Genomic DNA, 25,217 nt, shown 5'->3' with positions numbered 1-25,217 from the left:
CTTCCCACCAGATTACAGGTACCTAGGAAGAGGTAGCTCATATCAGAAAAGGTGACAGTAGCTTGGGACATACGTACCTTTACTACATGCCCCCCCCTTCCCACTTCCAAGACAATAAATCTTTTAGGAGCAGATGGCCTGACACTGTGGACTCACTAACACCCCCAACTCCCATGGACTCCTCCACCCATTAGTTTTTGCCACATTCTGGACCCTCTCTTTCCCACTGATCTCACTTCACCCTGGAAAGCAAATATACATACTAAATGATTTGTAAATCTCTTGGCACAGTTCGTTGTTCACAAATCATAGTTCAACTCTAGGCCAAGTGCACTAATGGGAATAGAGAAGAATACAGTGTGGTTTGGCCTCTTCCTTGGGGGATCTGAGAGTGGAGGAAATAGTAAAGGAAGGAAGGCGGCTCATGTTGTAGGTCGCCGTGCACTCTGAGCAGAAGAGAGGTGGAACACACAACCAAGAAGGAGTCTGGATCGGTGGAACTGGCTATGGAATGTGCAGCATTTGGGCTGCCCTTCAGTGAATAAGCTGGGGATAAAGGGTAGGCCACTTAGGGCAACCATTCTCAACCTGCAGATAAATATCCTTTTGGAGGGATTGAAAGGCTCATTCACAGGGGTCCCCTAACCATTGGAAAATGTAGACATTTACGTCACAATTCACCAGGGTAGAAAAATTTGCAGATATAAAGCAGCTATGAAAATAATTTTATGGTTGGGGTCACCACAACTTGGGGAATCATATTAAAGTGTTGCAGAATTAGGAAGGTTAAAGCATCTTCTTGAGCTTGGACAGGGCTGATATGAACGAAGAGCCTATCATGGAAAAATCATACCTATTTGAGCCGAGAGTCTCTCCTCCACAAAAGTCAATGACCTGGTTAAGCGCTCCTCGGGATGGATGAGGTAAGACATGCAATGTGCCGTATAGAAACTTACCCGTGTAGGTGAAACAGCCTAGATTTGGATCTGTTCCCCTCCTAAACGGAATGGAGAGCTTGTTCATGGGAATTAACCTGGTTTTGAAAAGATAGCCTGAGAAAACCAAGGGATTCAAAACAGAGGCTATTTATTACTATATAGGGAAAAGGGGCCAGGTGCCCTGTACACCTGCCTCTAATTCCTACAAGCCCATCAGTTAACTGCTATTCTCATTCACAGACAGGCAATAAAGGGCCAGAGAAAGGTGAATTTCTTGCCCAAGGTGAAGTGACTGTTACTGTGCTCATTTTGTAGACAAGGAAGTTGAGTCTCAGACAGGTGGACTGTTTGCCCAAGATCATCCAAGCAGAAATTAGCCAAATCTGACTTTACACTAAAAGGTTTCTGGCCTCAAAGCCAATGCTTCCATTATAAGATGACAGCTTGAGATGAGACAGGTCTCCAGTTTCAAATATTCCCATCCAAGCAAAGATGATCACGCGCAAGTGGCTTACATTCCTACCACACTTTATAGTATATAAAATTTTTTCATGTCCATTATCACCTATATTCTAACAACAGCCCTATAAAGTTAACAGGGAAGGATGAATGTTCCAATTTACAGACAAGGAAGCTGATTCTCAGACTGTTCAGTTGAGGTCATAGGCAGAGAAGTTCAGAGTAGGAAGATAATCCAGGGCTTATGGGCTCCTGGAAAGACATATCTCCCTCATCTATATGGACAGGTGGATGAATCTAACCCAGGCACGTGGGTCACCTTCTCTACAAATTCTGAAACCCAGCAAGACTTTGAAGCTATGTTAGCCCAGGGACACTTATATACCTCTCACAAGCAATATGCTTTAGTAGATTGCCCTCTGTATGGACAGACAGCCCTGGTTAAGACTCACGTGCCAGCAATTTGGATGTTAACGCTCACTGGCAGTCCTGTATTCTGGTGGTGTCCTTGTACACTCTGATCTGTGCACAAGGCCTTATGGACCAGCCGGACAGCAAAAATGGTTGCCCAACCTTGCGGCAGCTTGGAGACAGAACAAGGGAAGGAGAGAGAGGAAGGCGAATGGGAGCCATGCAGGAGAATTGTTCCCCATGGACAGCATGTGGCTCTGTGACATTGTGATGACTGTGTGACACGGTCCCTATCAAGAGCTCATCGTGTATTTATTCTAGCTGATGGTCACTCATCTCATGCTCTGTCCCTAGCCCCGACAGCCCTATGCATGCTCTAGTACAACTACGCTAAACAAGCACAGTAGAAGCACCAGTGGCTTCTTCGGTCATCCATATCCTAGTGTATATGCCCCTTGTTCTGGGGCTGAGCCTGGTGCCAGGGAGGGCATGGGCAGGAGTTGCAGAATGGCTAAGATCCCTCCACCTCCTCCCCTCCCCCGCACTGCCTTCTTTCTGTTTCCTGTTATTTTAGTGACCGACCAGGGACCGCACATTCTCTGCCCAGGTAGACCCAGAATTGCCCAACAGTCACCTAGAGAATGTGCTGTTTGGCCTCAGGCCCTGCCTTGTTCTTCGCCAGGTCACCTCTTCTTGGCCCCCTCGGCCGCTGCCTCTCCACTTTCCTCTCAGCCTGCCACCATGCCCTACTCAGGTATCTAGCACAGAACCCCATCCAGCCCCTTGTACCCCAGCTTGGTGGTAACTTGCAATCTGAACCATGCTGACAGTGGACCTCAGCTTCCTCTTCATCATAGGCTGAGCTACAATTCCCCACCTGTGAGAACCAGAGACTTGCATCTTGATTCCAGGGCTCAGAATCTTCCCCCAGTCTCAGACATGCCTCCTCCATCCCACCGTGGACCCTTACACCAGCAGCATCCATCTAGAAGAGGAAGTTGTCCCCTCCCAGTTTTACACATGTCTATACACATTAAACAATCACCCCTACTCTTTTACAAGTCTGGCTTTTTTTTTTCTTTTGGCTTGGTTTTATGACGGAGGTGGTGGGGTGTTTCGGTGAGTGCTTGTGTTGAATAAATAGAATTTGAAAGAGTTCTTATCACCGGCTGCCCTTTCACTGAGTTTGTTGGGGTGGGGAGAAAAAAAAGAGAATAATTGCAGGTGGGAACCAATCGGGGAAAGATCAGAGATAAAACGTGCCCCGGCAGAGCTGCTTCTGAAGGGCTGTGGCTAGAATCGAATGTGCACTTTCCAAGGTGGGTTGGGTTTGAGCAGCCACAAAGAAATGCAGGACCATCTCATGAGCCCTAAACAATACTGTTTCCTTTAGGCTCAGTGGTGCTGTGTCCACCTCCCCAGATCTTTGGCTGAGTGAACAGATGATTCATACAGAGTAGAAACAGATGGTGGGTTTGAACCTGGAACTCGGAGACACTGCCCTGGATAGCAAGCTGGTTCACTCTTGGTTGGCCGGAGAGGCTATAAACCTTGTTTCCACCCCTGTTTTGATTTTGGGGAATTCTGGAAATTGCCGAGGTTGGGAAGCATCATCCGTTGCCCACACAGAGCTAGAAGGTGATCCGGAGCTTGTATGCCCAGATTCACCCTGCTGCTTTCTTTTTTTCCTCCCTACTTAGTGCAGTGCCTGCGGTGAGCAGGGGGGAGGTCCATTTCTGAGAAGCTCCTCCATATGAGAATGCAATGCCTTCTTTCCTTCATACAGAGGTTGGGGTGAAGGGTGGCCTGAAAAGACAGAGGAATGAGTGAGGAGCAGGGGCCACAAGACACCGAATCTTTAGTTGTCCAAATCAGGGGCCCTGCTGCTCAGTGATTCTTCAAGTCACCCAGTGAGTTCTCACAGCTTTGAAGCTGGAATGCAGGCTGCCACAGCGAAAAATCAATGGCTTGCTCTCTCTGCCTTTCTCTGCCTTTCTCTGACCCACCTTAGCACATTCCCTACAGCTTGGCAAAGCTCATTGGCTTGGAGGGCTGTGCACACGTCTGCAGTCTTCCTCCGCTTTGGTTCTGCAGACCAGAGATACAGGTGAAGTGAGGGGGGCTGAGAAGATGGAGGTCCAGTTTTGGAAGGCACACAATCTCACAGTTGGTGAGGAGGAAAGATGAAGACCGAAGGAACAGAACAAAAACAGGCCTGGGGAAAACAAGATTGCAGGACCAGTGGCTCACCCAGGGGCAGGCTGTGGACTTTGATACCTTCTTTCACACATCCCTATCACCAGGGGGCCCCTGCTAAGTCACGTCTACCCAGATGTTGAGTGAGTGAGGTCAGAGCTGTGGGGTCCCTGGGATTCCCCATCTTCCTCTAAAGTACAAAGTTCTTTCACGGACCCATGGAAGCCATCACCAAGTTCCTCAAAACTAGCATTCAGACCCTCCCTGATATCTTCCGGGTGGGAAACTAAGGAACCAGTGCCAGACGCATTGACAGAGTCAGACAGGCGCCACCATCAGCATGAGCATTCTCAAGGTGGGACCAGTCTATGGTCATTGCACCCAGGATGCACCCTATCTCATCAAGGTGGAGCCACACAGTCTTCCACTGGTAACGTGGATAGGAAGGTGACAGGGTCAGATTGAGTAGTCATTATCAGCAAGGGGACAAGAGGAGGGTAGATGCCCCCATCCATTCATGTGCGTATGACCTCTGGATGAATCCTGTAAAGCATGGGGCAAGGTGGAATTTGAAATGCATGGACCATTGGAAGGAAACCAGATAATAGACATATGCACACTTACACAATACTCCCCCACACCCAAACAAAGAATCATTGCTTCAACACACTGATCCATTTTCACATGAAGACTATATCAATTTCTATCCCCCCAAAATGTACACACATATACATTAGGAAGTAGCTCCATGGTACTGTTTGTCACAGCCTCTGCCTTTCCAGGGGCTCTCAGCCACCACCTTGGCCTTCTAGCCACTTTCCTTTAGGCCCTTCGCTAGAACTTTCTGAAGAGGCAGAGTGTGAAGCGCCTCTGCTCAAGGCTCAGTGGGGCCAGGGTAGGAGGCAGCAGGAAATGAGGCTGCAGAGTAAGCTAATGGAGCTACTGTGGTTTGACAGAGAAAAGGAAAATGAGCAAAGGCATGTTTAGTGGAGAGACTACGGAAGTTCTGCAATGAATTAGACCTCCTGACTTGTGAGACCTGGAGTGTCTCTATGTACACATAAAACCACACCTTCAGATTTCTTCAGAATCACAAGTAGTTTGAGTTGAAAGGGACTTTGAAGGGTTTCAGCACAAATTGTCTTCCAGTCGCAGACAGGGACACAACAGAGCCAGCACTAAAGATCAGCTTGCCATCTCCACGTCAGACATGGCAACCTGTGGGTAGCGCTGGTGTGTGTGCGTGTGATGTGCCCGCTCACCTGCTAACCTCCACTGGCTTTATGAGCTGGCACTCAGGGCTTCCAAACCCAGTGACTGGAACAAACTCCACTCTCGGCAAGTGCTGTTTCTGCCCTCACTGCCCTTACTGCCCTGCCCTAGCTCCATCCCTGAAGACCCCACCACTTGCCAGCCACCAGCAGGCTAGGCCTTCTGCTGACCAAACTGGCTGTCGACACCTTCTAGTAGGGCCCAGAGAGAGTCACTGGAATCAGTGAGAGGAGGGCTGGAGAGGTCTAAGAAGCTAGAAACTCAGAGTTCCACAGACTCCATAGAGCTTTAGCTATGGATGTACAGCCCCATACTACACATGTGCAACCCACACATGCAAACAAACTGTGCTTTCCTTATGCACATAACATAATACAACACATACATACTCAACATGCAACACATACACATTTAATGCATGTAGGCATACAAGTCACACATAGTAAAACACATATATACGCATATACATGTCCCACAGTACTGAACACACGCATTCATAAGTACATACCACATACAACAAACATGTAACATGTATGCAATACAAACCGCATGTATACATACACCAACATACTATACATGTAGCACATATACACATTCATGTGCTAAATACGCACATAGCATGTAATACTACACAGCCCACACATATACACATTGTACACATAACAAATAATACTACATACCACAAATCAAAACCCCAAGCATACTGTGTACCACCTCTACATATAGTTAGTTCATTCTATGTGTGTACTTCACACATCATGACATATACAACACATACACCCAGATGCACACATAGCACACTACATACATACCATATATCTACAAAGTACATTCTGCATACCCACTGGCCAAGTAAGTATACACACATGCACACACATATGCATGCGTGCACACACACACAAACACACACACACTCTTTATTAGCGACTCTTAGTAAAAGCCCCATGAAGACGTTAGCAGAAAAGGCTGTTGTCACCTAGTAGCTGGAGGTTCAGATGCTGCTGAGCGTTAGGAGATACCTGCATCAGGTCCTACAGGCAGACAGTATGCACAGTACCCAGATTCAGCGACAATACCAAATACAGAAATTGGCATCTCAGACCCATTCTCAAACTTAAGCCCAGACAAACACACAGAATCTCATTAATATCTCTAGTCCCCCTGCATGTGACCCCTAGGAGTGGCCAGTAATATTTTTATGACCTTCTCCCCAGATTAGAGTTGGTGGTGAGGTTAAGCCCAAAGCAAGAAGAACCAGAGAGAACAAACTGTTTCTGCACAGAATTTTGGCCTGTTCTAGACTTCAGGTTGGTCCTCACTGTCTGCTGACCAACAGAGAAGAAGCTACTTACGGAATGGACTGATGATTGGCAGGCGTAGTGTCACAGGTCTCCTCAGATTTGTCACCGAAGAAGTAGATTTAGAAAAAGTGAGATTACAAGTCTCTCAAGTTGAGGCCAGTCTTTGCGACAGAGTGACCTCTCTTCACTCCAACACAGTCTGCAGCATAAAGACACCCTGTGGCTCTGGGCTGCTAAATGAATTCTCTGGGCTACCAGATGAATTCCTCTCTCTCTCTCTCTCTCTCTCTCTCTCTCTCTCTCCCTCTCTCCCTCTCTCCCTCTCGCACAATACTTCCTAGTGGTGACATGGGGACAAAGCCAAGCCCTCTTCATAATGCTTTCTGTCCCCGCAGAATCAGCAGCCCAGGAGGCGTGTTGACCGTACCTCTCAACTACAAGACTGGGAGTGAGGGAGGAAGGTGCTGTGATCAGGCCTTGGTGGAGACATGAGTCCACAGTCCCACCGTGCCCTAAGAGCAGGCTGTGGGGTACAAAGACAGAGAGCTTTGACATCTACGTTTGTGACCACCGAGCCCATTTGTGTCTCTACTCACTCTGATACTATTGTCAGTGTCCCGCCAGCAGTACCACTCTTACAACAGCAAAGCCAGGTGCAGGAAGCTGAGGAAGAAGGGGAAAGGGTATTAGAAGGTTACTTTTTCTTTCAAGCTTCCTGTTGTAACACTCCCTGGCAGGGTACAAGCCTTGCTGAATTACCTGCTCTTCCACTAGCCCACTAGTGCCTAAACTGGGGTCTTTTCCTGGAGCTGAAGAGGACAGGGAAGGTGGGGTGGGTCCGCATTAGACAAACACTTGGCTTAATGGGCACAAAGGTCCTGGGTTCAAGGTTTGGATTCTAGACTTCCCCCCCACCCAGCTTGAACTCACTGACCCCTAGGTGGGTGGGGAAGGCAGCTAATCGAAGTGCATTGTTTGCTCAGGGCTCTACGGCCTGGCCTTAGGCCCAAGAGCAGTAACGTGAGTGGTTTGTTTCTGAAGGTGGCCCTCCCATACGCCACCCACAGAGAGACCTCACTTTTGCTCCCCAGAGCCCCCTCCCCACCCATGCTTGAGCATGCTCGTACAAACTAACCCACACAACACATGTGACACGTCCCACCAAACAAATACATGCTGCGTCATACATACCATCCTTAGATACTAGACATACACAACATGCCATTATTATATGCCTATTAAGCACAAACATGCACACGTACTTCATGTACCATGCACATTACATGAAAAGCACACATTATATGTGTATAGTATATATGAAACACACAACACATACAATACCAATAAACACACAATACATACATTGTATATCCTACATACAAATACACAAGATTCCTTATACATGTCCCATAGTACTGTAGTCACCATGAAGCTTGCACACAGAAAGCACCAAGGACAGATCAAAGGCACCCACAAAATATACATACTAGACATACCATATGTCAGACACATCACATATACACAACACACACAGAACGCACAACACACAGAGCACAGGCATGCCACATACACGTGTACATACCACCTGCACATTAGACACTCACTGTACCACACACACACATGTCTCTTGTTGAGCCTTCCTGATCTTTGAGGGAGACGTGGGAAAAAACAAGCTTCAGTTGGAAATTGACAGGCAGACACCTATGACTTTAGAAAGCCAGGTGCCATCTCAGCTAACTGGTCCCTGTGTGGCAGCAGAATTTTGAATAAGACAGAGATTAGCTTCTTCCATATAGGGAAAGTGAGCAGAATAAGCCTCTGGGTGGACCCTGCTGAGGTACAATGCTGTGACCAAGGACGCCTGTGACCACGTCTGTGCAAACCTTCTCACCTCTGCAGAAATGATTTTGCCCACTAAAGTAAATACCTGAGGAAGCATAAACAAGGTGGACTATGGAGTCGGGCATGATTTGGGGCTCCACCAGTCACTCCTGTGACCTTAGGGGCTCACTTTAGCACTTTGAACCTCAGTTTTCTCCATGGGCAAAATATAAAAACCGTCTCATAGGTTCACTCTGAGTTTGTGTGGACACACTCAATCATAGGGCCTAGTGGCTTTGAGAAAGTTGCCAGAGCATATAAAAAAAAATTGTATTTATCCCCCCAATCAGATTTAACTAGGCATTCTTATACCTTTTATTTCTAGACAAGGCCTCACTGTATAGCACTGGCTGGCCTCTATCTTTCTATTTTCTGCCCCTACCTGCATAGTGCTGGGATGACAGGTAGGTGCCCCCTCACTGGGCCCAACCTGTGTCTTGTCTGGTTAGCCCACCACCACCAGACGCACGTTCTTCCATGGCTAAATTTTATACCCTGACTTGCTAGCTTGGGAATGGATTTTACATCTTTATGTAGTGGTGATATAGAAAACCCACAGCCAAAAAGTGAAGAGTGTTCATCGGAGACTGTACCAGGCTTACAGCACCTAAAACACTTACATGTACTGTCTGGTTCTTTAAGGAAAGCAGTTGTCAACTCAGCATGGGTGAGACCTAAGTCTTCATTATTTATATACCTGTTCTGGGCCAGTCAAGACATTTAACCCGGAGAGCAGAGAGAACCTAAATTCCTAGGACTTGAGTAGAGAGAGGCAGAAGCCCCTCCATCCCACAAAAGGCCTTTCCTTTCTTAGGCTCCTCCTCACAGCCAAGAGTCCCTCAAGAGAGCCTTCCCAGAAAAAGGTCACTGGGTGTCCCAAAGTCCAGGGGCCAGCTCTTTAATCTCTTTGAAGGCCTAGGATCAAGGGGAGAGTTCCAGGGTGGAGAGAGTTGCAGCTGACGCATGACCTGAGCAGGCAGGACTTTGTGGCCTGTCTCTTTAAATCTCAGGTAATTTGGGAGGAGGGAGTGCCCACACAGCTCCTGCTCACTCCCAACAGGAGCTCCAGATCTACAAGCCCAGCAGATCCCCAGCTCTGCCAAGTAGAACAAAGCAGGAGCCCTCTTCAGACTGGGGGCCACCACGGGAAGCCTCACCAGTTCCACAGGAGAAGGAGGAGACCGGAGACAGGAGACGGGACCTCTACAGAGAGAGGGCAGGGCAGCTCTTGGGGGTGCCAATGTGGCCCCAAGACCTAGCCCAGGCGGGGTCTGGCATCAGCCTCAGCCCCCCAAGGAACCAGCCTTCCACCCCATGGGGTGGTCACTGCCCAAGGAGAAGGGGTTAATACTCTGCCTATGGAACAAGTTCTGCAGATGGTTCCACAGACAAGAGTCCTGGGCTCAGCGCCGAGACGAGCAGAACCTGCTGCAGCAGAAGAGGTAAGCTTGCCATCTGCTCCTGCTCCTCTACCTAGCAGCAGAGCCTACACCCCACCCCCTCCCAGCTTGCTTGAGTCTTCTTGGCACCCCTGGCTGGACAGTCTGTACCCCTGGTCATGGGCTGGCTCCTGGTTATCACTTTCTCCTGAGTCGTGGCCTGTGGGGCTAGCTGGCCAGGATGTCAGGTGGGAGGCAGCCTGGACACAGATGTTAGTTATCTTTACAGTCCCATTCAATCCCTGCAGGCCTCTTGTGAGTACCTCCCCAGTAGCCAGGCACCTCATTGGCCCTTGTGAACTCTCTAGCCCCCAAAGGGGACTGTGGCAGGATAATGTCTTATGTTTCTGTACTCCATGTTCCTTTAGCAGTCTATGGCAGAAACACATTTATATATAAGCATACATGGGGGAATGAATGAGAGAGTGATTGAATGAATAAGGCAATAATAAAATATGGCAAAACATGTGAAATTGCATGTAATTCCTGTGGATTTGTCTCAGCCAATGGAGGGATTTAAAGACCCAGCAAAGCTCATTTGCAACTTGCAGTGTCTTCCTCTCTACTGGTGGGTTCATATGACCTCCTGGTCAGAATGTCTGAGATGTTCATCCTGTTGCCTTTCAATTTTGGGGGTCAAGGAGAGAACCTGGAGTTTGATCCTTTAGGAAATCTCACATTGTGCTTCCGTTCACTGAAAACTTTATTATCCTTACTCGATACCCACTCTTGCCTCAAACACCATCTTAGAGTTGACTTTGGAATAGGAAACCCATTGGACCTGGGACCCACCCTGTGGCGGTCTGCTTTGTGACATTGTAAGTTGGGCTCCCCACCCAGCTGGTGACGCTAAAGGGAGTCGTGCTCTGGGGGGCTCCTCCAGGCTTTGCAGAAGCATGTAGCATGTATTCACAGAGGAAAAGGCTGAGGGTTTTGTCTTTGGCTTTTTTTTTTTTTTTAGATCTCTGAATGCAGGGCTTGTCTTAACCTGGCCTGAGGGCTGCCTGGGATTTCCTAGTCTTTGGATTAAGTAGTCCCTGATGGGATGTGCCCCTTCTTAGAGCTGTGGCTTTCCTGTCTCTCACATCAGCCACCCACCTCTCTTCCCCAGGGCTGGGAGAGTGGGGGCCAGGGCACATGTCTGGCTGATGACGTCTTAAGGCAACAGAACGGCATTGTTGTTAGAGAATAGTTCTTCATTGGTTTCACTTCTACTCTTCCCACTCAGGACCCTGTTGCTGGGGGCATCGGGCACAGACTGCAGAAAGGTCAGGGGTTTTGAAAGGGGTAGGTGAGGTTCCTATATCTCCTATGCAGGAAGAACTCCTGTAAAGGACCTGGGCCTGAGCAGGCAGCCTGGCTAAGCATATGCTATTTGCATTCATCTAGTCTGCACCCATTTCTTCCCACCATCTGGTGGTCTCCCCTGTGTATTGGGCTAGCAAGATGTAATGTCACCAGTAGTCAGAGGATTCTCTTCTCCATTTTCTGATCTTCAGATCTGTTTCTCTAGTTTTTTGACCCTCTGCTTCCCAGACACTTGGTGTCCATGGCAGTGACCTTCTTTGGGTGTTTTTTTCCCGGAAGGATATGAAATTTTCTAGGAGTTTCTTGGACTGTTAGCTCAGCAATGCACAGGGAAGGCATGCTGGAAGTCAGACAAGTTGGAGGCGAGCACTTAAATAAGAGCTATGAACCATGAAGGAATCTCATCCTCTATAGGCACCATTGTCCAGTTTATCTGGTATAAAATCAAACACGGGCTTTGGAGGGAGGGGAATTCTGTCAGCCCATAAGAACGAATTGGACCTGGAGATTAAGAGGGAGTCCCAGAAAGGAATTCTGAGGTAGGACCAGGAAGGATGTCATGGAATAGAAGGTGGTCTCACCAGAAGGCAAAGCTTTCAGAATTCTGCAGGGTGAGCAGAGGTGCCACCTTCTGCTGTGTTCACACTTCTCTTGAGTCTTAACCATGCAACTCTCTAATTTAAATTCTTATTCGCTGAATGCTCAACTCTTTCCCATGTCTTCTGTCCTAATATTTCTCATTTCTGTATAACCAATGTATTAAACACTGACTGAGCATAATACATACTCCACTGGGGTTGTGGGAAAAGTACTTGATATGTTCTAGCTTCTTAAAAAGTTCAGGTTCTGATGGACAAAATGTACCAAGGTCTATGCTGTCCCTGCGTCTCTTCAGATTAAATCAATCTCAAAGACAACAAAGATATATTGTTGCTTGTGTGTGCTACAAAGTTAGGTTCATGGTAGTTTCATCAATGTTGAACATGCATAGCATTTTTTCCTTCATTGTCACTTCTAAACAATTATTTCACAATAGCAATTTATATGTAGTTTACATCCCACTAAATATTATAGATCATCTAGAGATAATTTAGAGTACACGGGGGAAGGTAGGCAGTGGCGCATGCCTACACTCCCAGTCCTGGGAATACTGAAGCACAGGACTGATAAGCGCAAGGCTAACTTGGACAACACAGTGAGACTTGTCTCCAAAAATTCAACAGTTAATAAGTAAGTTGAACATCGTGGTGTTCACTTGTTACCCCAGCACTTGGCAGGCCGAGGCAGAAAGGTCATTTAATATGTTTAACATGTAACCCAAGTTTAACATGGACTACACAATGAGTTCCAGCCCAGCCTGGGCCACATAGTAAAAGCCATATCTTAAAATCTACTAGATGGATATATAAACGACATGCAAGTATGATATCACTGTCGGGAAGGTACTAGAGCTTATATGGAATGTTATAGAACCAATGTCCTACAGATTCTGGAAGAATAGCCGTACTTAGGTTAAAAGTGAGAGCACAGTGAAGGTCATGAAAAGGTTTAAGGAAATATTGAGAGAGCAGAGAAGGAAACTGTCCTATCTGTTATCTGATTTCTGCTAGTGTGGGGTGTGCTGGGAGCTTCGCAGAGGCTGCCCAACCTGACTTCCCACCCCTCCTGTGCTGACGTTTTTTTTTACTCCCTGGGAGGACAGGGAGCCATGCTGGACGTCTGAATTGGGTTACACAGATACCTGTAAAAATGACCAACGTGAGTTGAAGTTTCTGTGCAAATTCAGCTCTGACACATCCTGTAGACTTCAGTTCTTGCCTTGATAGGCACATACACACATGGCTGTTGGCTTGCTTGCCAGTTAAGAAACAGTTTGGTTCCAAATCTTGAAATAGCCATATTCTCCAGGTTCTGACTTCCTCATCTCATCGCCAGGAGTCTCAGCTGGAGGGAGGTGGCCCATGAGTGCCCATTGTAGGCCATGTTCCCACACATGACTGCTCTTTCTCATCTGTGGTCATTGCTCTGGGCCTAACCCCCACCCCCACCCCAAGAAAAATCAGGAAGAGGCATAAAAACTAGAAGAACCACACAATCTAGTGGTAAGCCCTGGGGCTATGCTCTTGGGAAGCAAGTCTGCCTTTAACCCTGTGTGATCTTCTGGCAACAATCTGACCTTACTGCCTCAGTTTCTTTTTATTAAAAAAGAAAAAAAAAACAGGGAGAATTATTCAGCTGGTGTTGGATGACTGTGGAAAGCAAAAGCGGAACTAAGTGATGTTACTTTGGGAACTGACAGGCACACGGAATTATGATAAAACATAACATAAAGAAGGCAACTACTGAGGATGACAGGGATCAGTGGGGCTATGAACTTCCTCCTAACAGAAATGAATCCAATCAGAATGAAAATGTATGCTCCTGGCACCCACATGGCATTTTCCCTCACAGTCTACACCCAGCGCCTATGGTCAGCTGAGAGGGTAATTGCAGGGAAGCTCCTGTCTATCCTCCCCACCACACATACTTTTTACCCTGATTAAAACAAAGAACAAGGACAGAGAAATGGCTAATGAGGCACTTGTCTCAGCTCAGACTCTGATCTGGTTGGACAGATCACTTCTGAGTACTCACACCAAGATTCCATCTGTTACGCGAGCACGTTAGACTCCATTTAAACACAATTTCTACTCTCCTGATTTGAACATTCCTTAAAACTCTTTGGATCATTCCTTGTTTCCCAGAGTAAAGGACAGAGCATGACTCATGTACACAGCACACATAGACTTACATGTCCGTAAGAGCCAGAAGCAGAGGACTGGAGGAGCAGAAGTTATGGAAGAGGGAAGTCAAAGACTCTCACTTGGAGACACAATGTTGACCTTGAACAAGAAAACACTCACTTATTTCCCCAACAACAACAAAAATATGATACATTTTGCATCAAAGAAGCCTATTACTGAGTTTTCCCCAAGTCATTGTGGAACTAGACTGTTCAACTTTATACTCAATTGCAAAGCAGAACAAAATGTTGAAGAACCTGGAAATTTCTTCTTATAACTTCTATTTCTTATGCTCCTCTCTCTTTTCTTTCTTCCTTACTTTAATTATTAGAAAACATTTTATATGTTTATGGAATTTTAATTTCATGTCATGTGAAGAATTCTTTTCTCTTCATAAGTTATGAATAATTGCACCTGTAAATCAGGGTTTCTCTATCCCGGCATGGTTGAGTGGGATAATTCTTTGTTGGTGTCCTGTAGGAGATGTTAAGCCTCATCTTTTCCCTTTATCTCCTGTTCCTTAGTTGTTCTTTAGCCTTCTGTGATGGGCTGCTATTGGAGGACCTACAAGATTCTTCGGTATTCCTTACACTTCTTTTGGAGACCAAGGATTGTGAGTCAAGTTTGGAGTTCTGTGTCCTTACTGCCAAATCTTGGGAGTTAGGATTTTCTCTGCTATCACCTTGTGGCCCTATGTAGTTACTGCAAGTAATAAAGTACTCTTTAAAAAAAAAAAAAAAAAAAAAAAAAAAGCTCCCTGACCCTTCCCTTCTTCATTTTCCTGGCTTCTGGAGTTTGCAACAAAAGAGGACATTTCTTAAAACATTATTGAGTTGGGTTATATGCTGTTTCCTTGCCAGGGGTGTGGTCTAGCTAAGTTGCCGGATAAGACACAGGATACCTCTTTCAATTTGATTTTTAGTTGAATAATGGGTGAGCTCTTTCTGCGGGCAGAAGCAAGATATTGCATAGGATATATTTATCGAGTTGGAGAGAGAAGTTCTGAATGGATATGATCAAAATACATTGTATAAATGCACGGTATTTTCAAAGGACACTTGAAATAGTGTTGAAATAGTTATGTAACTAGAGTTCGGTCTTAACCGAGCATCGTGTAACTGTACTCTATATCCGGCAGTCTTTGGTCTCTCACAGGCCTGCTAGGCCAGCAGCAGACAAAGGCAGAAGGATGACACAGGCGACAGAGGCTTGTGGGGGAGCTTTGCCAGCTTCAGCGATCTGTCATGAACAAAAGGAAACTCTGTGACTCCCAAGTATAGAGGAAGGAACATGTTCTATTTACAACACCAAGTGCAAGATGTTATAATAAAAATGAAATCAAAGGAAAGAGCAAAACATGTTCTAGGAATAGGGTAGTGGTGGCTGTGTGTGTGTGTGTGTGTGTGTGTGTGCACGCGCACATGTATTTTGGAGGAAGCTTTGTTTCCCCTACAGTCTAGTGCTGACTCTAAAACGTCTATGTAAGAGAGTAGTGGCTAGGGTCATGGTGGTGGCAAAGAATCTAGAAAACTTGTTTTGCCACCATGTTTTCGAACCAACCACTGTTTTTCACTTAGTTTATGTTTATTTAAGGTTGACTTTGGGGGGTGATAGAGACAATAGGAGAGGCAGTAAAGGCACCTTGGCAACACGACTGAGTCATCCATTCTGCAGCTGTCATAGTGAGCAACCACGGCACACTAGGGCATTTTGCTGGGTGCAGAAGTGCAGAATGCACAATGGACAATCACTGGGTTGGGAGAATGCATCCAGGAAGAAGCAGCCTGTGGGCACAGGCCCAAGAAGAACGGTGTGCTCTGTGGGGCTGAGGCGTGCGGTGAGATTAAAATGCCAGGTGTAAGAAGTGAGGGGGAGGATCAGAGAATGGAAAAATGGTTGCACAAAAGACCGTGAAGGACCTCTGTGTTCCTTGTCTTTGGGCATTGAAAGACCCGTCGGCCTTCTGTAAGCTGTGACAGCAGCCATTTAGAAAGACTATCTTGACAGCATTACAAAGGATGGACGAGGATTAAGTAGGGTGTAGGGAAACCAAGAGAATGTCTTGTTAATCCTGGACCAAAGCATAGAGATGTGAATTAATGAACTTTAGTAGCAAAAAGAGAAAGAACTAAATGGAGACCGAATCTTATGATTGATTGACCCTGGTTGCTGCCCTTGGGCCTATGAGGGAGCTGGGGTTACGGTTGTGGGAGATAGAAGTCACTTTCTTCTGCCTATCACTTTCCTAACCCCAGCTTTGCTATAAGTGTCTTGTCACCGCCAGCACTTCAGGATGGGAACTCCTCTCCAGATCCTTTGTTAGCCGTGTGATTGGCTATGTATACATAAATACAATACTTTCATTTACTCCCGCAGAAAGACCAAATTGCTCCAACTGAAAGAAAAATTCTATAAAAGCATAACCATGTTTCTTAGTCGCAGTAAGACTAGAGAGGTGATTTGTAGAGCCAGGGAATAAATTTTTTTCTAAAATGCATAAAAATCAGATAATAAATAGGAAGATACTAGGAACTGGGAGTTGGGGTAAGGACTCTGAATTCAGAATTGGGTGCACTCAAGAAGAAATGGAAAGGAAAAATGAGAACATTCAGATTCACATGAAATTCAACAAACAAATTCTCTAAATTAGATTCTTTACTTCTCCCTCATCTGTCATTGCTGGCCACCATTTATATCTGCACAGGTCCTAGTAGTGGAAATAAAGTAGCACCTAAGGCCCTCTAGACAGGGTATGAGGATGATGGACGACTTCACTTCCTAAGGTTTTGAGTGTGCATTTTAGAAGCGGGGATTCCAAAGCTTGCCTTGGATATGCCACTTTAACAATTTTACATGCATGGACCACACTCCTGGCTTGAGCAATGTTTCCTGAACTTTCATTTGCACAAGAATCCATTGGAACTCTTCCTAAACTGCAGACCTGGACATTTCATGTCAAAGGGTAATCAGTGATTTGAAGTTTCTTATTAATTTGCATAAGATGCTGATCATCACCAGGATTCCTGATTTAAGCAGGATTGAAAAAAAAATAAGATGTGAGCAGAGAGAGGTATGAATGACCACCGCCTGGAGCCAGGCTTTCTCACATGGGTCATGGCTGTTTTTAGACTGAGTTCTGAAGATACTGCCAGAGAGGAGGAAAGTGGAGGAATCAAATGTTCCACATTGAAGGTCAAATAGCAAGGCTTCTTGTAATAGGAGAAAACCCACTCGTCTCTGCATGTTGGCTTCCTCCACAAATATGAGGGAGGAACTTCTTATACCTCTAGTATTTAGAAAATCAGGCTTATCATGCAGGGCAATCTCAGGGCACTGCCGAGTCCACAATAGGACCACTCCAGGCATGAACAGATCACAGCGTGAGTGTGTGCCTGAACAAAAATGCCTCCTTTCTTTGTCCAATATGCACAGGTGTTTTATATGCATGCATACACACGCACTACACACACACACACACACACACACACACACACACTACACACCGCACACACTCTGGGTCTTCTGGTCCCAGCACCAGGGAATAAAAAACTAGTCAGGGCATCTCTTATGTGGACTAAATGTTCAAAGTCAGTTTAGAAGAACTAAACAATGGAAAGAAGAGGGTTGGTGAACTTTGCACTGTAATGAACCCATCTGCCTGGGTCAGGAACCTTGCTGTCCTCACTGTTGAGACACATATTTGAGTGAAGCCTTCATAACTTGCCCCACACCTTGGTATGTTCACTGCTACCACCTTTCTCATCCCATTTCCCTGTAGGATCTGGGAGTCACCTCTTCTTCTAGCTGCCAAAGAAAATGATGTCCAGGCTCTGAGTAAGCTGCTCAAATTTGAAGGATGTGAAGTGCACCAGAGAGGTATGGAGCAAAGACCTAGTGATGATCTGTGGGTCAGGCCCGCCCCATCTCACAGACTTCCCCAAGAGATCCCAAGACTCAGAGTCTGTTTTTTCTCCATTGACTGCACCAAAGACATTGTATGCCCTTCCCCCCCCTCTAAATATCAGGAGCCGTGGGGGAAACTGCACTGCACATAGCAGCCCTCTATGATAACCTGGAGGCTGCCATGGTACTGATGGAGGCTGCTCCAGAACTGGTCTTTGAGCCCATGACCTCTGAACTATATGAAGGTGAGGCCCTAGGATGGATGGTTAGCTGTGTTTTCCAGCATCTCAGATAGATAATTTGGGGAACCAGACAAGTTATTTAAAGATCCCTAATCTTTATTATTATTATTCCACAAGCTGTCCTTTTTCTAAGTGCTGATAACAAGTCATTACATCTGGTCCCTGATCCTCCAGAGACCCAGAGAAGGGGCAGGGTTGGATGGAAGGAACAATAGGATCTACTGGGAACCTTTAACACCCACAGGGTTTTTGCCATCCATCTAAGATGGCCACACAAAAGGAAACTATGGGGAAGCATGAGAGAGATTCCTTCAGGGTTCTGGGAGCATATATGTGACTTACAGCTCTTTCTGGGTCAGGTCAGACTGCACTACACATCGCAATCATGAACCAGAATGTGAACTTGGTCCGAGCCCTGCTTGCCAGAGGGGCCAGTGTCTCTGCCAGAGTTACAGGCTCCGCCTTCCAACGCAGTCCCCACAACCTCATCTACTATGGTGAGATCCACGGCCAGGCTCAGAGGTGGAAAGTGGGCAATAGCAATATAAGGGGAGGCTAAGGAGGACCCTTTCTTTGGTTGCATCTTCTGGGAAGCTTGGAAGGCAGAGCCTCTGAGACTTAGAGCCAAGAGTCAGAAGCCAATTTCCTCGATCACCCTCTGGACTGTGTTTTCCTGAGGTTTCTGCTGGGCAAGTGATCCCAAGATGAGTTATGGGAGGAGGAGAAGGCAGTTGTTGGGCTGGAGGGCAAAAGTCCTTCTCCTCTTCTGATCTTGCTGTCTCCTGTCTCCTATCTCTGTGTCCACAGGAGAGCACCCTTTGTCCTTTGCTGCCTGTGTGGGCAGCGAGGAGATTGTCAGGCTGCTCATTGAGCATGGAGCTGACATCCGGGCCCAGGACTCCCTGGGTAAGAGCTGGGATGAGGAGAAAGTGCTGGATGCTGGGTGTGAGAGGACGGGGGACAGGGAGTGACTCATTAGGGGACCTGATGCCAACCTCTGTCTTCCCCAGGAAATACTGTGCTGCACATACTCATCTTGCAGCCCAACAAAACCTTTGCCTGCCAGATGTACAACCTGCTGTTGTCCTATGATGGGAGAGACCACCTGAAGTCCCTGGAACTTGTTCCCAACAACCAGGGACTCACCCCCTTCAAGCTGGCTGGAGTGGAGGGCAACATTGTGGTGAGACCCATGCCCTAAGGTGTTTTCAATGACCCTCATTTTACATTGCTAGGGACAAAGAGAACTGAACACACCTAGGAAGCATAGGTCCCACTTTCGCCTCTAACTAGGGTCTGATTCAACCTATGTCTTTCATGTCACTGGTCCATTTTTTTCTGATTGTCTGTTTACCTTCACTGAAGTCCTGGGAATTCATGTAGCCTAGACCTACATGATTTTCTGCAATGCCTAAGCCCACTTGTCTTTCTCAGAAGAGTGACTTGGCAATTTCCCCATATCTCCAGACTCTGGAATGAGTCCCAGGGCAGGATAAATCTAGGATTCTGGGTAACACAAGTTCTTTTGTCTTCCAAAGGCAGTGGTCTTTATGAGAAGGCTAGCACCTTCTCTGGCCCTTTTCATCCAGGCTGTGACTGCCTTCAACTGTGGATCCTGACCATCTCCACTCCCTTCCAGATGTTCCAGCATCTGATGCAGAAGCGGAAGCACATCCAGTGGTCTTATGGGCCATTGACTTCCACACTTTATGACCTCACTGAGATCGACTCCTCAGGAGATGATCAATCCCTGCTGGAACTTATTGTCACTACCAAGAAACGCGAGGTACAGAAACTTTCCAGTACAGACCCTGGTGAGGGGTGGTGGTGTCTCAGAGATACTGTTCTATTCCAACTGTTTCTGAGGTCTAGGAGATACTATTGCTTCTGTTGTTGGGGTCTCAGAGATACTGTTCTATTGCTTCCGTTATTAGGGTCTCAGAGATACTGTTCTATTGCATCTGTTGTTGAGGTCGTGGAGATACTGTTCTATTGCTTCTGTTGTTGGGGTCTTGGAGATACTGTTCTATTGCTTCTGTTGTTGGGGTCTTGGAGATGCTGTTCTAACGCTTCTGTTGTTGGGATCTTGGAGATACTGTTCTAGTCCTTCCATTGTTGGGGTCTTGGAGATACTGTTCTAATGCTTCTATTGTAGGCCCGCCAGATTCTGGACCAGACACCCGTGAAGGAGCTGGTGAGCCTCAAGTGGAAGAGGTATGGGCGGCCCTACTTCTGCGTGCTGGGTGCCATCTATGTGCTGTACATCATCTGCTTTACCATGTGCTGTGTCTACCGCCCCCTCAAGCCCAGGATCAGTAACCGCACCAATCCCCGGGACAACACTCTCCTGCAACAGAAGCTCCTTCAGGTGACACCCTGGTAGCAACAGATAGGTCATCGGGAATCTTCTCCTCACAGGATTGTCTCTCTTTCCTGACTCCACACGAGGATTTCACCTCTCACCTAGATGGCTGATAAGTAGGGGCATAAACTCAACATGCACATACAGAAACGTGCATACGTTCTTACTCCAGGAGCACGAGTGTGAGACTAGCTTAACCTTGTGGTCTAGAGAGAACTCCAAAGAGCTGGTGGCCTTGGGAACTGTTGTGAGGATGGAGACAGGTTATTTACCCACATCTTTACTTCCCAGGAGGCCTATGTGACCCCAAAGGATGACCTACGGCTGGTGGGGGAGCTGGTGAGCGTCATTGGGGCTGTGATCATCCTGCTGGTGGAGGTAAGGTGTGGATAGGATCCCGCAGGAGACTGTCTGCCCCAGGGACCACCCCACATTCTGGTCTGCAAGTGTCTTTACGTCTCCTTGACTTCTTTCCAGATTCCTGACATCTTCAGGTTGGGGTTCACTCGATTCTTTGGGCAGACCATCCTTGGGGGGCCATTCCATGTCATCATGTGAGTGTCTCCTTCATCTCACTCTCATTCTTCATCTCACTAGAGCTTCCATTGCCCTCCTTTGCCTTAGCTCTGGGTTCCCTCTATGATGTGTAACCCCGGGGTACTGTGTATGTTGAGGCTGAATGCGACAATATGGGGTCTGTTATAACTGTACTTTTGCTGCTAGGTCCCTAGAATGAACCTGAATTTTTTCTCATTATTCCTTCTTTTCTCCCCCCCCCCACTCCCAGTGTCACTTATGCCTTCATGGTGCTGGTGACCATGGTGATGCGGCTCACCAATGCAAATGGAGAGGTGGTGCCTATGTCCTTTGCTCTGGTGTTGGGTTGGTGTAATGTTATGTACTTTGCCAGAGGATTCCAAATGCTGGGTCCCTTCACCATCATGATCCAGAAGGTCAGTACTTCCCCTATGCATCCTAAAAAAGAGCCCTAGGCTAACATTAAACAAACACTTTTCCAGGTGGATGGTTAGTACATATTTCATGTGTTGTAAATCCACACAATTCTTGTTATATGTCCCTCTTAATTTTTTCTTGGAAAAAATTAAAATACTCTTACAAGCTTAAAAATCATCCCAAGTTTAAGATCCCCACCAAGACATGGCAGGTCGATTTAGCCAGCAGGTTGTAGTTTGCCAGCTAGCCTTGTATATGGAACCATCAGACTGTGGGGGTTAGATTTGCTGGTGTTCGATGAGTAACAGGCCTGAAAGAGTGATGTTCTCTGCCTCCTTCTCTCCATAGATGATTTTTGGTGACTTGATGCGATTCTGCTGGCTGATGGCTGTGGTGATCCTGGGATTTGCTTCAGGTAAATCACTCAATCAGATGGCAGCTGCAGGAGGAAAGGGCCGGGGGGGGGGGAGTTTATGGGTATATAATCCTTCAGGCTGAACTTGGAAGAGGCCATGAAATATCTAAAGATGGGATGCTGCTCAGGAGTGAGGGACCATAGTGTCAGGGGCAGGAGATTAGGCGCACAAACCCTGCAGAAAACAGTGGAGTGTAATATGTAAAATGTATCGTTTGTGAGCTGATCAAGGACAGCAACAGTGGGGACAGCACCCCATGCTGGGGTGGACAGAGGAAAGGGCAGGGGGTCTCAACCCTACTCAGAGAACTAAGGGGACAGTCTTCCTCGAGGAAGAAAATACCACTTTGTTATCCAGCACCAAGTGATAAGCGCTGGAAACATATACAAGTACCATCACACAGACTGAGCTGATTGTATTCAGGAAATGCACACACACACACACACACACTCATACACTCACACACACAGGAAATTGATAAACAATTAATTGAAAACAATTAATGATAAACAATTAATGAGTTTGATAGAGAGCAAGAAGGGGTATATGGCAGGGCTCAGAGGGAGGCTCAGAAGGAGAAAAGAGAAGGGGGAGTAATAAAATTTTATTATAATCTCCAAAAATAAAATAAAAAATTTAAAATGTACTCTTTAGAGATGAGCAATATAAGATGAAGGGAACGGGATGGAAACAGACAATAAATGGCTGGTGGTGGGCTAGTCATGATACAGTTGCCATGGTAACTCTCACCCCTTGGGTGGCGCAGCCTTCTATATCATCTTCCAGACAGAGGACCCGGATGAGCTGGGCCATTTCTTTGACTACCCCATGGCACTGTTCAGCACTTTTGAGCTCTTCCTCACCATCATTGATGGCCCTGCCAACTATGACGTGGATCTGCCCTTCATGTACAGCATCACCTATGCCGCCTTTGCCATCATCGCCACACTGCTCATGCTCAACCTCCTCATTGCCATGATGGGTGACACTCATTGGAGAGTTGCCCATGAGAGGGATGAGCTCTGGAGGGCACAGGTGAGCCCTCTGGTGGCTAGTAGGGATACTGCATATATCTTCTTCCTGCCCAGGAACTGGCCATGCTCAGATAAAAGCAGCCGATTGTACTCATGTATATTTGGATAAGTTTTTTGCACAAGTTATAAAATAATGCAACATTCCAGGGGAATTTAATTAGTAACAAAGAGCACTTCTGGAAACTCTGGGTAGAATTCCGTGTATTTTCTCAACAGTTAAACCCGCAGTCTTTTCTAGAAATAAAATGAACAAATGGCTAAAAGTATATTTGGTAAATTGTGCTCCCAAGTAAGAATGAAAGTATTTAGTCTTCTTGAAAACATCAAAGCCTACAAAATTTGACCCAGAAAAATCGGAAGTGTTATAAATAATGAAATTAAAAAAAAAAAACAAATCCAACACTTTCCTTAGCTGTAGAAGCTATCTTCAGTCAGAATATTATGATGGACATAAAGGACAATGAGATGAATCAAGTCCTCATTTAAAAATATACCTAGAAAAGAATTTAGCCCAACAAAAATAATTTAGGTAAAATAAAAATGGAACTATGAAACCCTGGAAAGCATTAAACTGTGATGTGTGGAAAAGGAATAAAACCTAAGCTGGCTAAGAAGGGTCAGCTGGGAGAAATATTTTGAAGATATCTTGAAATTAGGTTTCCAAGCAAGGTGGTTTTTGTTTTTAAATCACATTATGTATGCAGTTTCAAAACATTCTGAGACCTGTGAACTTCTTCTGTTTTCCACACTCTTGCCTATACCTTTGGAAGGTCTCTCCTGAGGGAAAACTCTTACAGGTCACCTGCACCTCACTTGGCTTTGCCATGGCTTTCAAGTCACAGGATAAAGAATTGAGGGGCTCCAGCTCCACTCATGTTCTCCCACAGAAGGGTATCCACCAAGTTCACACTGCCATCTTGGTTTGGGGTCTTGTTTCCATTTCCAGAGAGCCATAACCCAAGAGTTTATTAGTAATTCATCCTCCCTTCACCTGGCTTCCCATCCTCTCCCTACCCTTCTCAGTTTGCACAGGACTTCTCTGACTTTGCTTTCTGACCCTAAATACAGGTTGTAGCCACCACTGTGATGCTGGAGCGGAAGCTGCCTCGATGCCTGTGGCCTCGCTCTGGGATCTGTGGGCGCGAGTATGGGCTAGGAGACCGCTGGTTCCTGCGGTAAGTGACATAGGCCATTGGTGGTATTCCCTAAGCCATCATTTTGCATGGTGTCTTGCCTCCAGAAGCTGTATGGAGGTCTGTATGCTTCCTAGGTACCAGGCTTAATCGTCTTAAGTGTAGCTACTGAGAACGGGACTCAATTTTGAGCTTGGACTCCTAAGCATCCCCAGAGCAGAGCCTATAGCTTCCTGGGACCTGGTTGCTGAGGGGCTGGTGTTCCGTGTCCCAATGGTGGCTGCATAGAACTCCCAAAGATGGTGGGGCCAAATGAGAAGTGTTGATCTTAGGTCTTATTTTCAGCTCCACCCTATCTGAATCCCTCTTCCCACTCCCTCCAGGGTGGAAGATAGGCAAGATCCCAACAGACAACGCATCCGCCACTATGCCCGGGCCTTCCAGCAACCCGACAACCTCTATTCAGAGGACTTGGAAAAAGACTCTGGAGAGAAACTGGAGATAGCACGTTCCTTTGGTGCCTATCTGTCCTTTCCCACACCCTCAGTGTCTCGAAGCACCTCCCGGAGCAGCTTCAACTGGGAAAGGCTTCGGAAAGGAACTCTAAGGAGGGACCTTCAGGGAATAATCAACAGGGGCCTAGAAGATGGGGAGGGCTGGGAGTACCAGATCTGAAGGTTGGCTTCCATCAAGTGTCATGTCCGAATGAAAAAGAACTGGTCAAAAAATAGAAGCCATCCCCCAAGTCCAATGGGGAGGGGGAGGAACATGCTGAAGAATGCACACTGGGAATAAATGTCCCAGGTCTCCACAACTCCTTCAGCTTGGGGCAAAGGGAAAGACGACTTTGTGGTCCTTGCCGTAACCAAGCATTCCTTGTGCTCTTACGGAAACTCCACTGCACACCAGAGCACTTTAACCACAGGCTTGCCATCTTGGGCGCCTGTCTCCACCCAGGTCTTGTAAGTAGGAGGGGACGGAACTCTTCCCAGAGTACTCCAGACAACTGATGGAGAACATTGAGCTTGTGGGAAGGTGTGTGATGGAGAGATGCAGGCACCAGTCTTGGGGTGGAGAAGCTGGGATGAGCCGTGCCACCTTCCAATAAAGTCATTTCCTGATCCCCACCCAGCTCCCTCTATGTTTCAGTGAACTTAACCACTGGCCCACCCTGTCATGCAGCGC

At 46.7% G+C, this 25,217-nt stretch overlaps 1 protein-coding gene across 3 annotated transcripts; it reads left to right on the top strand.

Annotated features, from left to right (window-relative positions):
• Positions 1-9,489: 9,489 nt before the first annotated feature.
• On the top strand, positions 9,490-25,159 carry Trpv6 (transient receptor potential cation channel subfamily V member 6). 3 transcript variants are annotated; one of them, XM_050147975.1, is made up of 15 exons: positions 9,491-9,900; positions 17,767-17,864; positions 18,014-18,136; positions 18,493-18,630; positions 18,941-19,039; positions 19,144-19,316; positions 19,773-19,919; positions 20,289-20,501; positions 20,787-20,873; positions 20,973-21,049; positions 21,283-21,448; positions 21,798-21,864; positions 22,632-22,900; positions 23,968-24,074; positions 24,416-25,159. In XM_050147975.1, the coding sequence occupies exons 1-15, from the start codon at positions 9,773-9,775 to the stop codon at positions 24,705-24,707; spliced, it is 2,184 nt and encodes a 727-aa protein (XP_050003932.1). In that variant the 5' UTR covers positions 9,491-9,772; the 3' UTR covers positions 24,708-25,159. The 3 variants fall into 3 exon arrangements, with proteins under 3 accessions (XP_050003935.1, XP_050003932.1, XP_050003936.1); XM_050147978.1 differs by lacking the exon at positions 18,014-18,136 and having other exon boundaries at positions 9,490-9,900; XM_050147979.1 differs by lacking the exons at positions 9,491-9,900; positions 17,767-17,864 and having other exon boundaries at positions 18,012-18,136; positions 18,498-18,630.
• The last annotated feature ends 58 nt before the right edge of the window (positions 25,160-25,217 follow it).

The sequence above is a fragment of the Alexandromys fortis genome, unplaced genomic scaffold (genome assembly GCF_014885135.2).
Source record: "Alexandromys fortis isolate MF-2015 unplaced genomic scaffold, M_Fortis_MF-2015_v1.1 scaffold_57, whole genome shotgun sequence".
NCBI lineage: Eukaryota > Metazoa > Chordata > Mammalia > Rodentia > Cricetidae > Alexandromys > Alexandromys fortis.
Note: the sequence above shows the minus strand (reverse complement) of the source record. Positions and strands in the feature narration are given on the sequence as shown.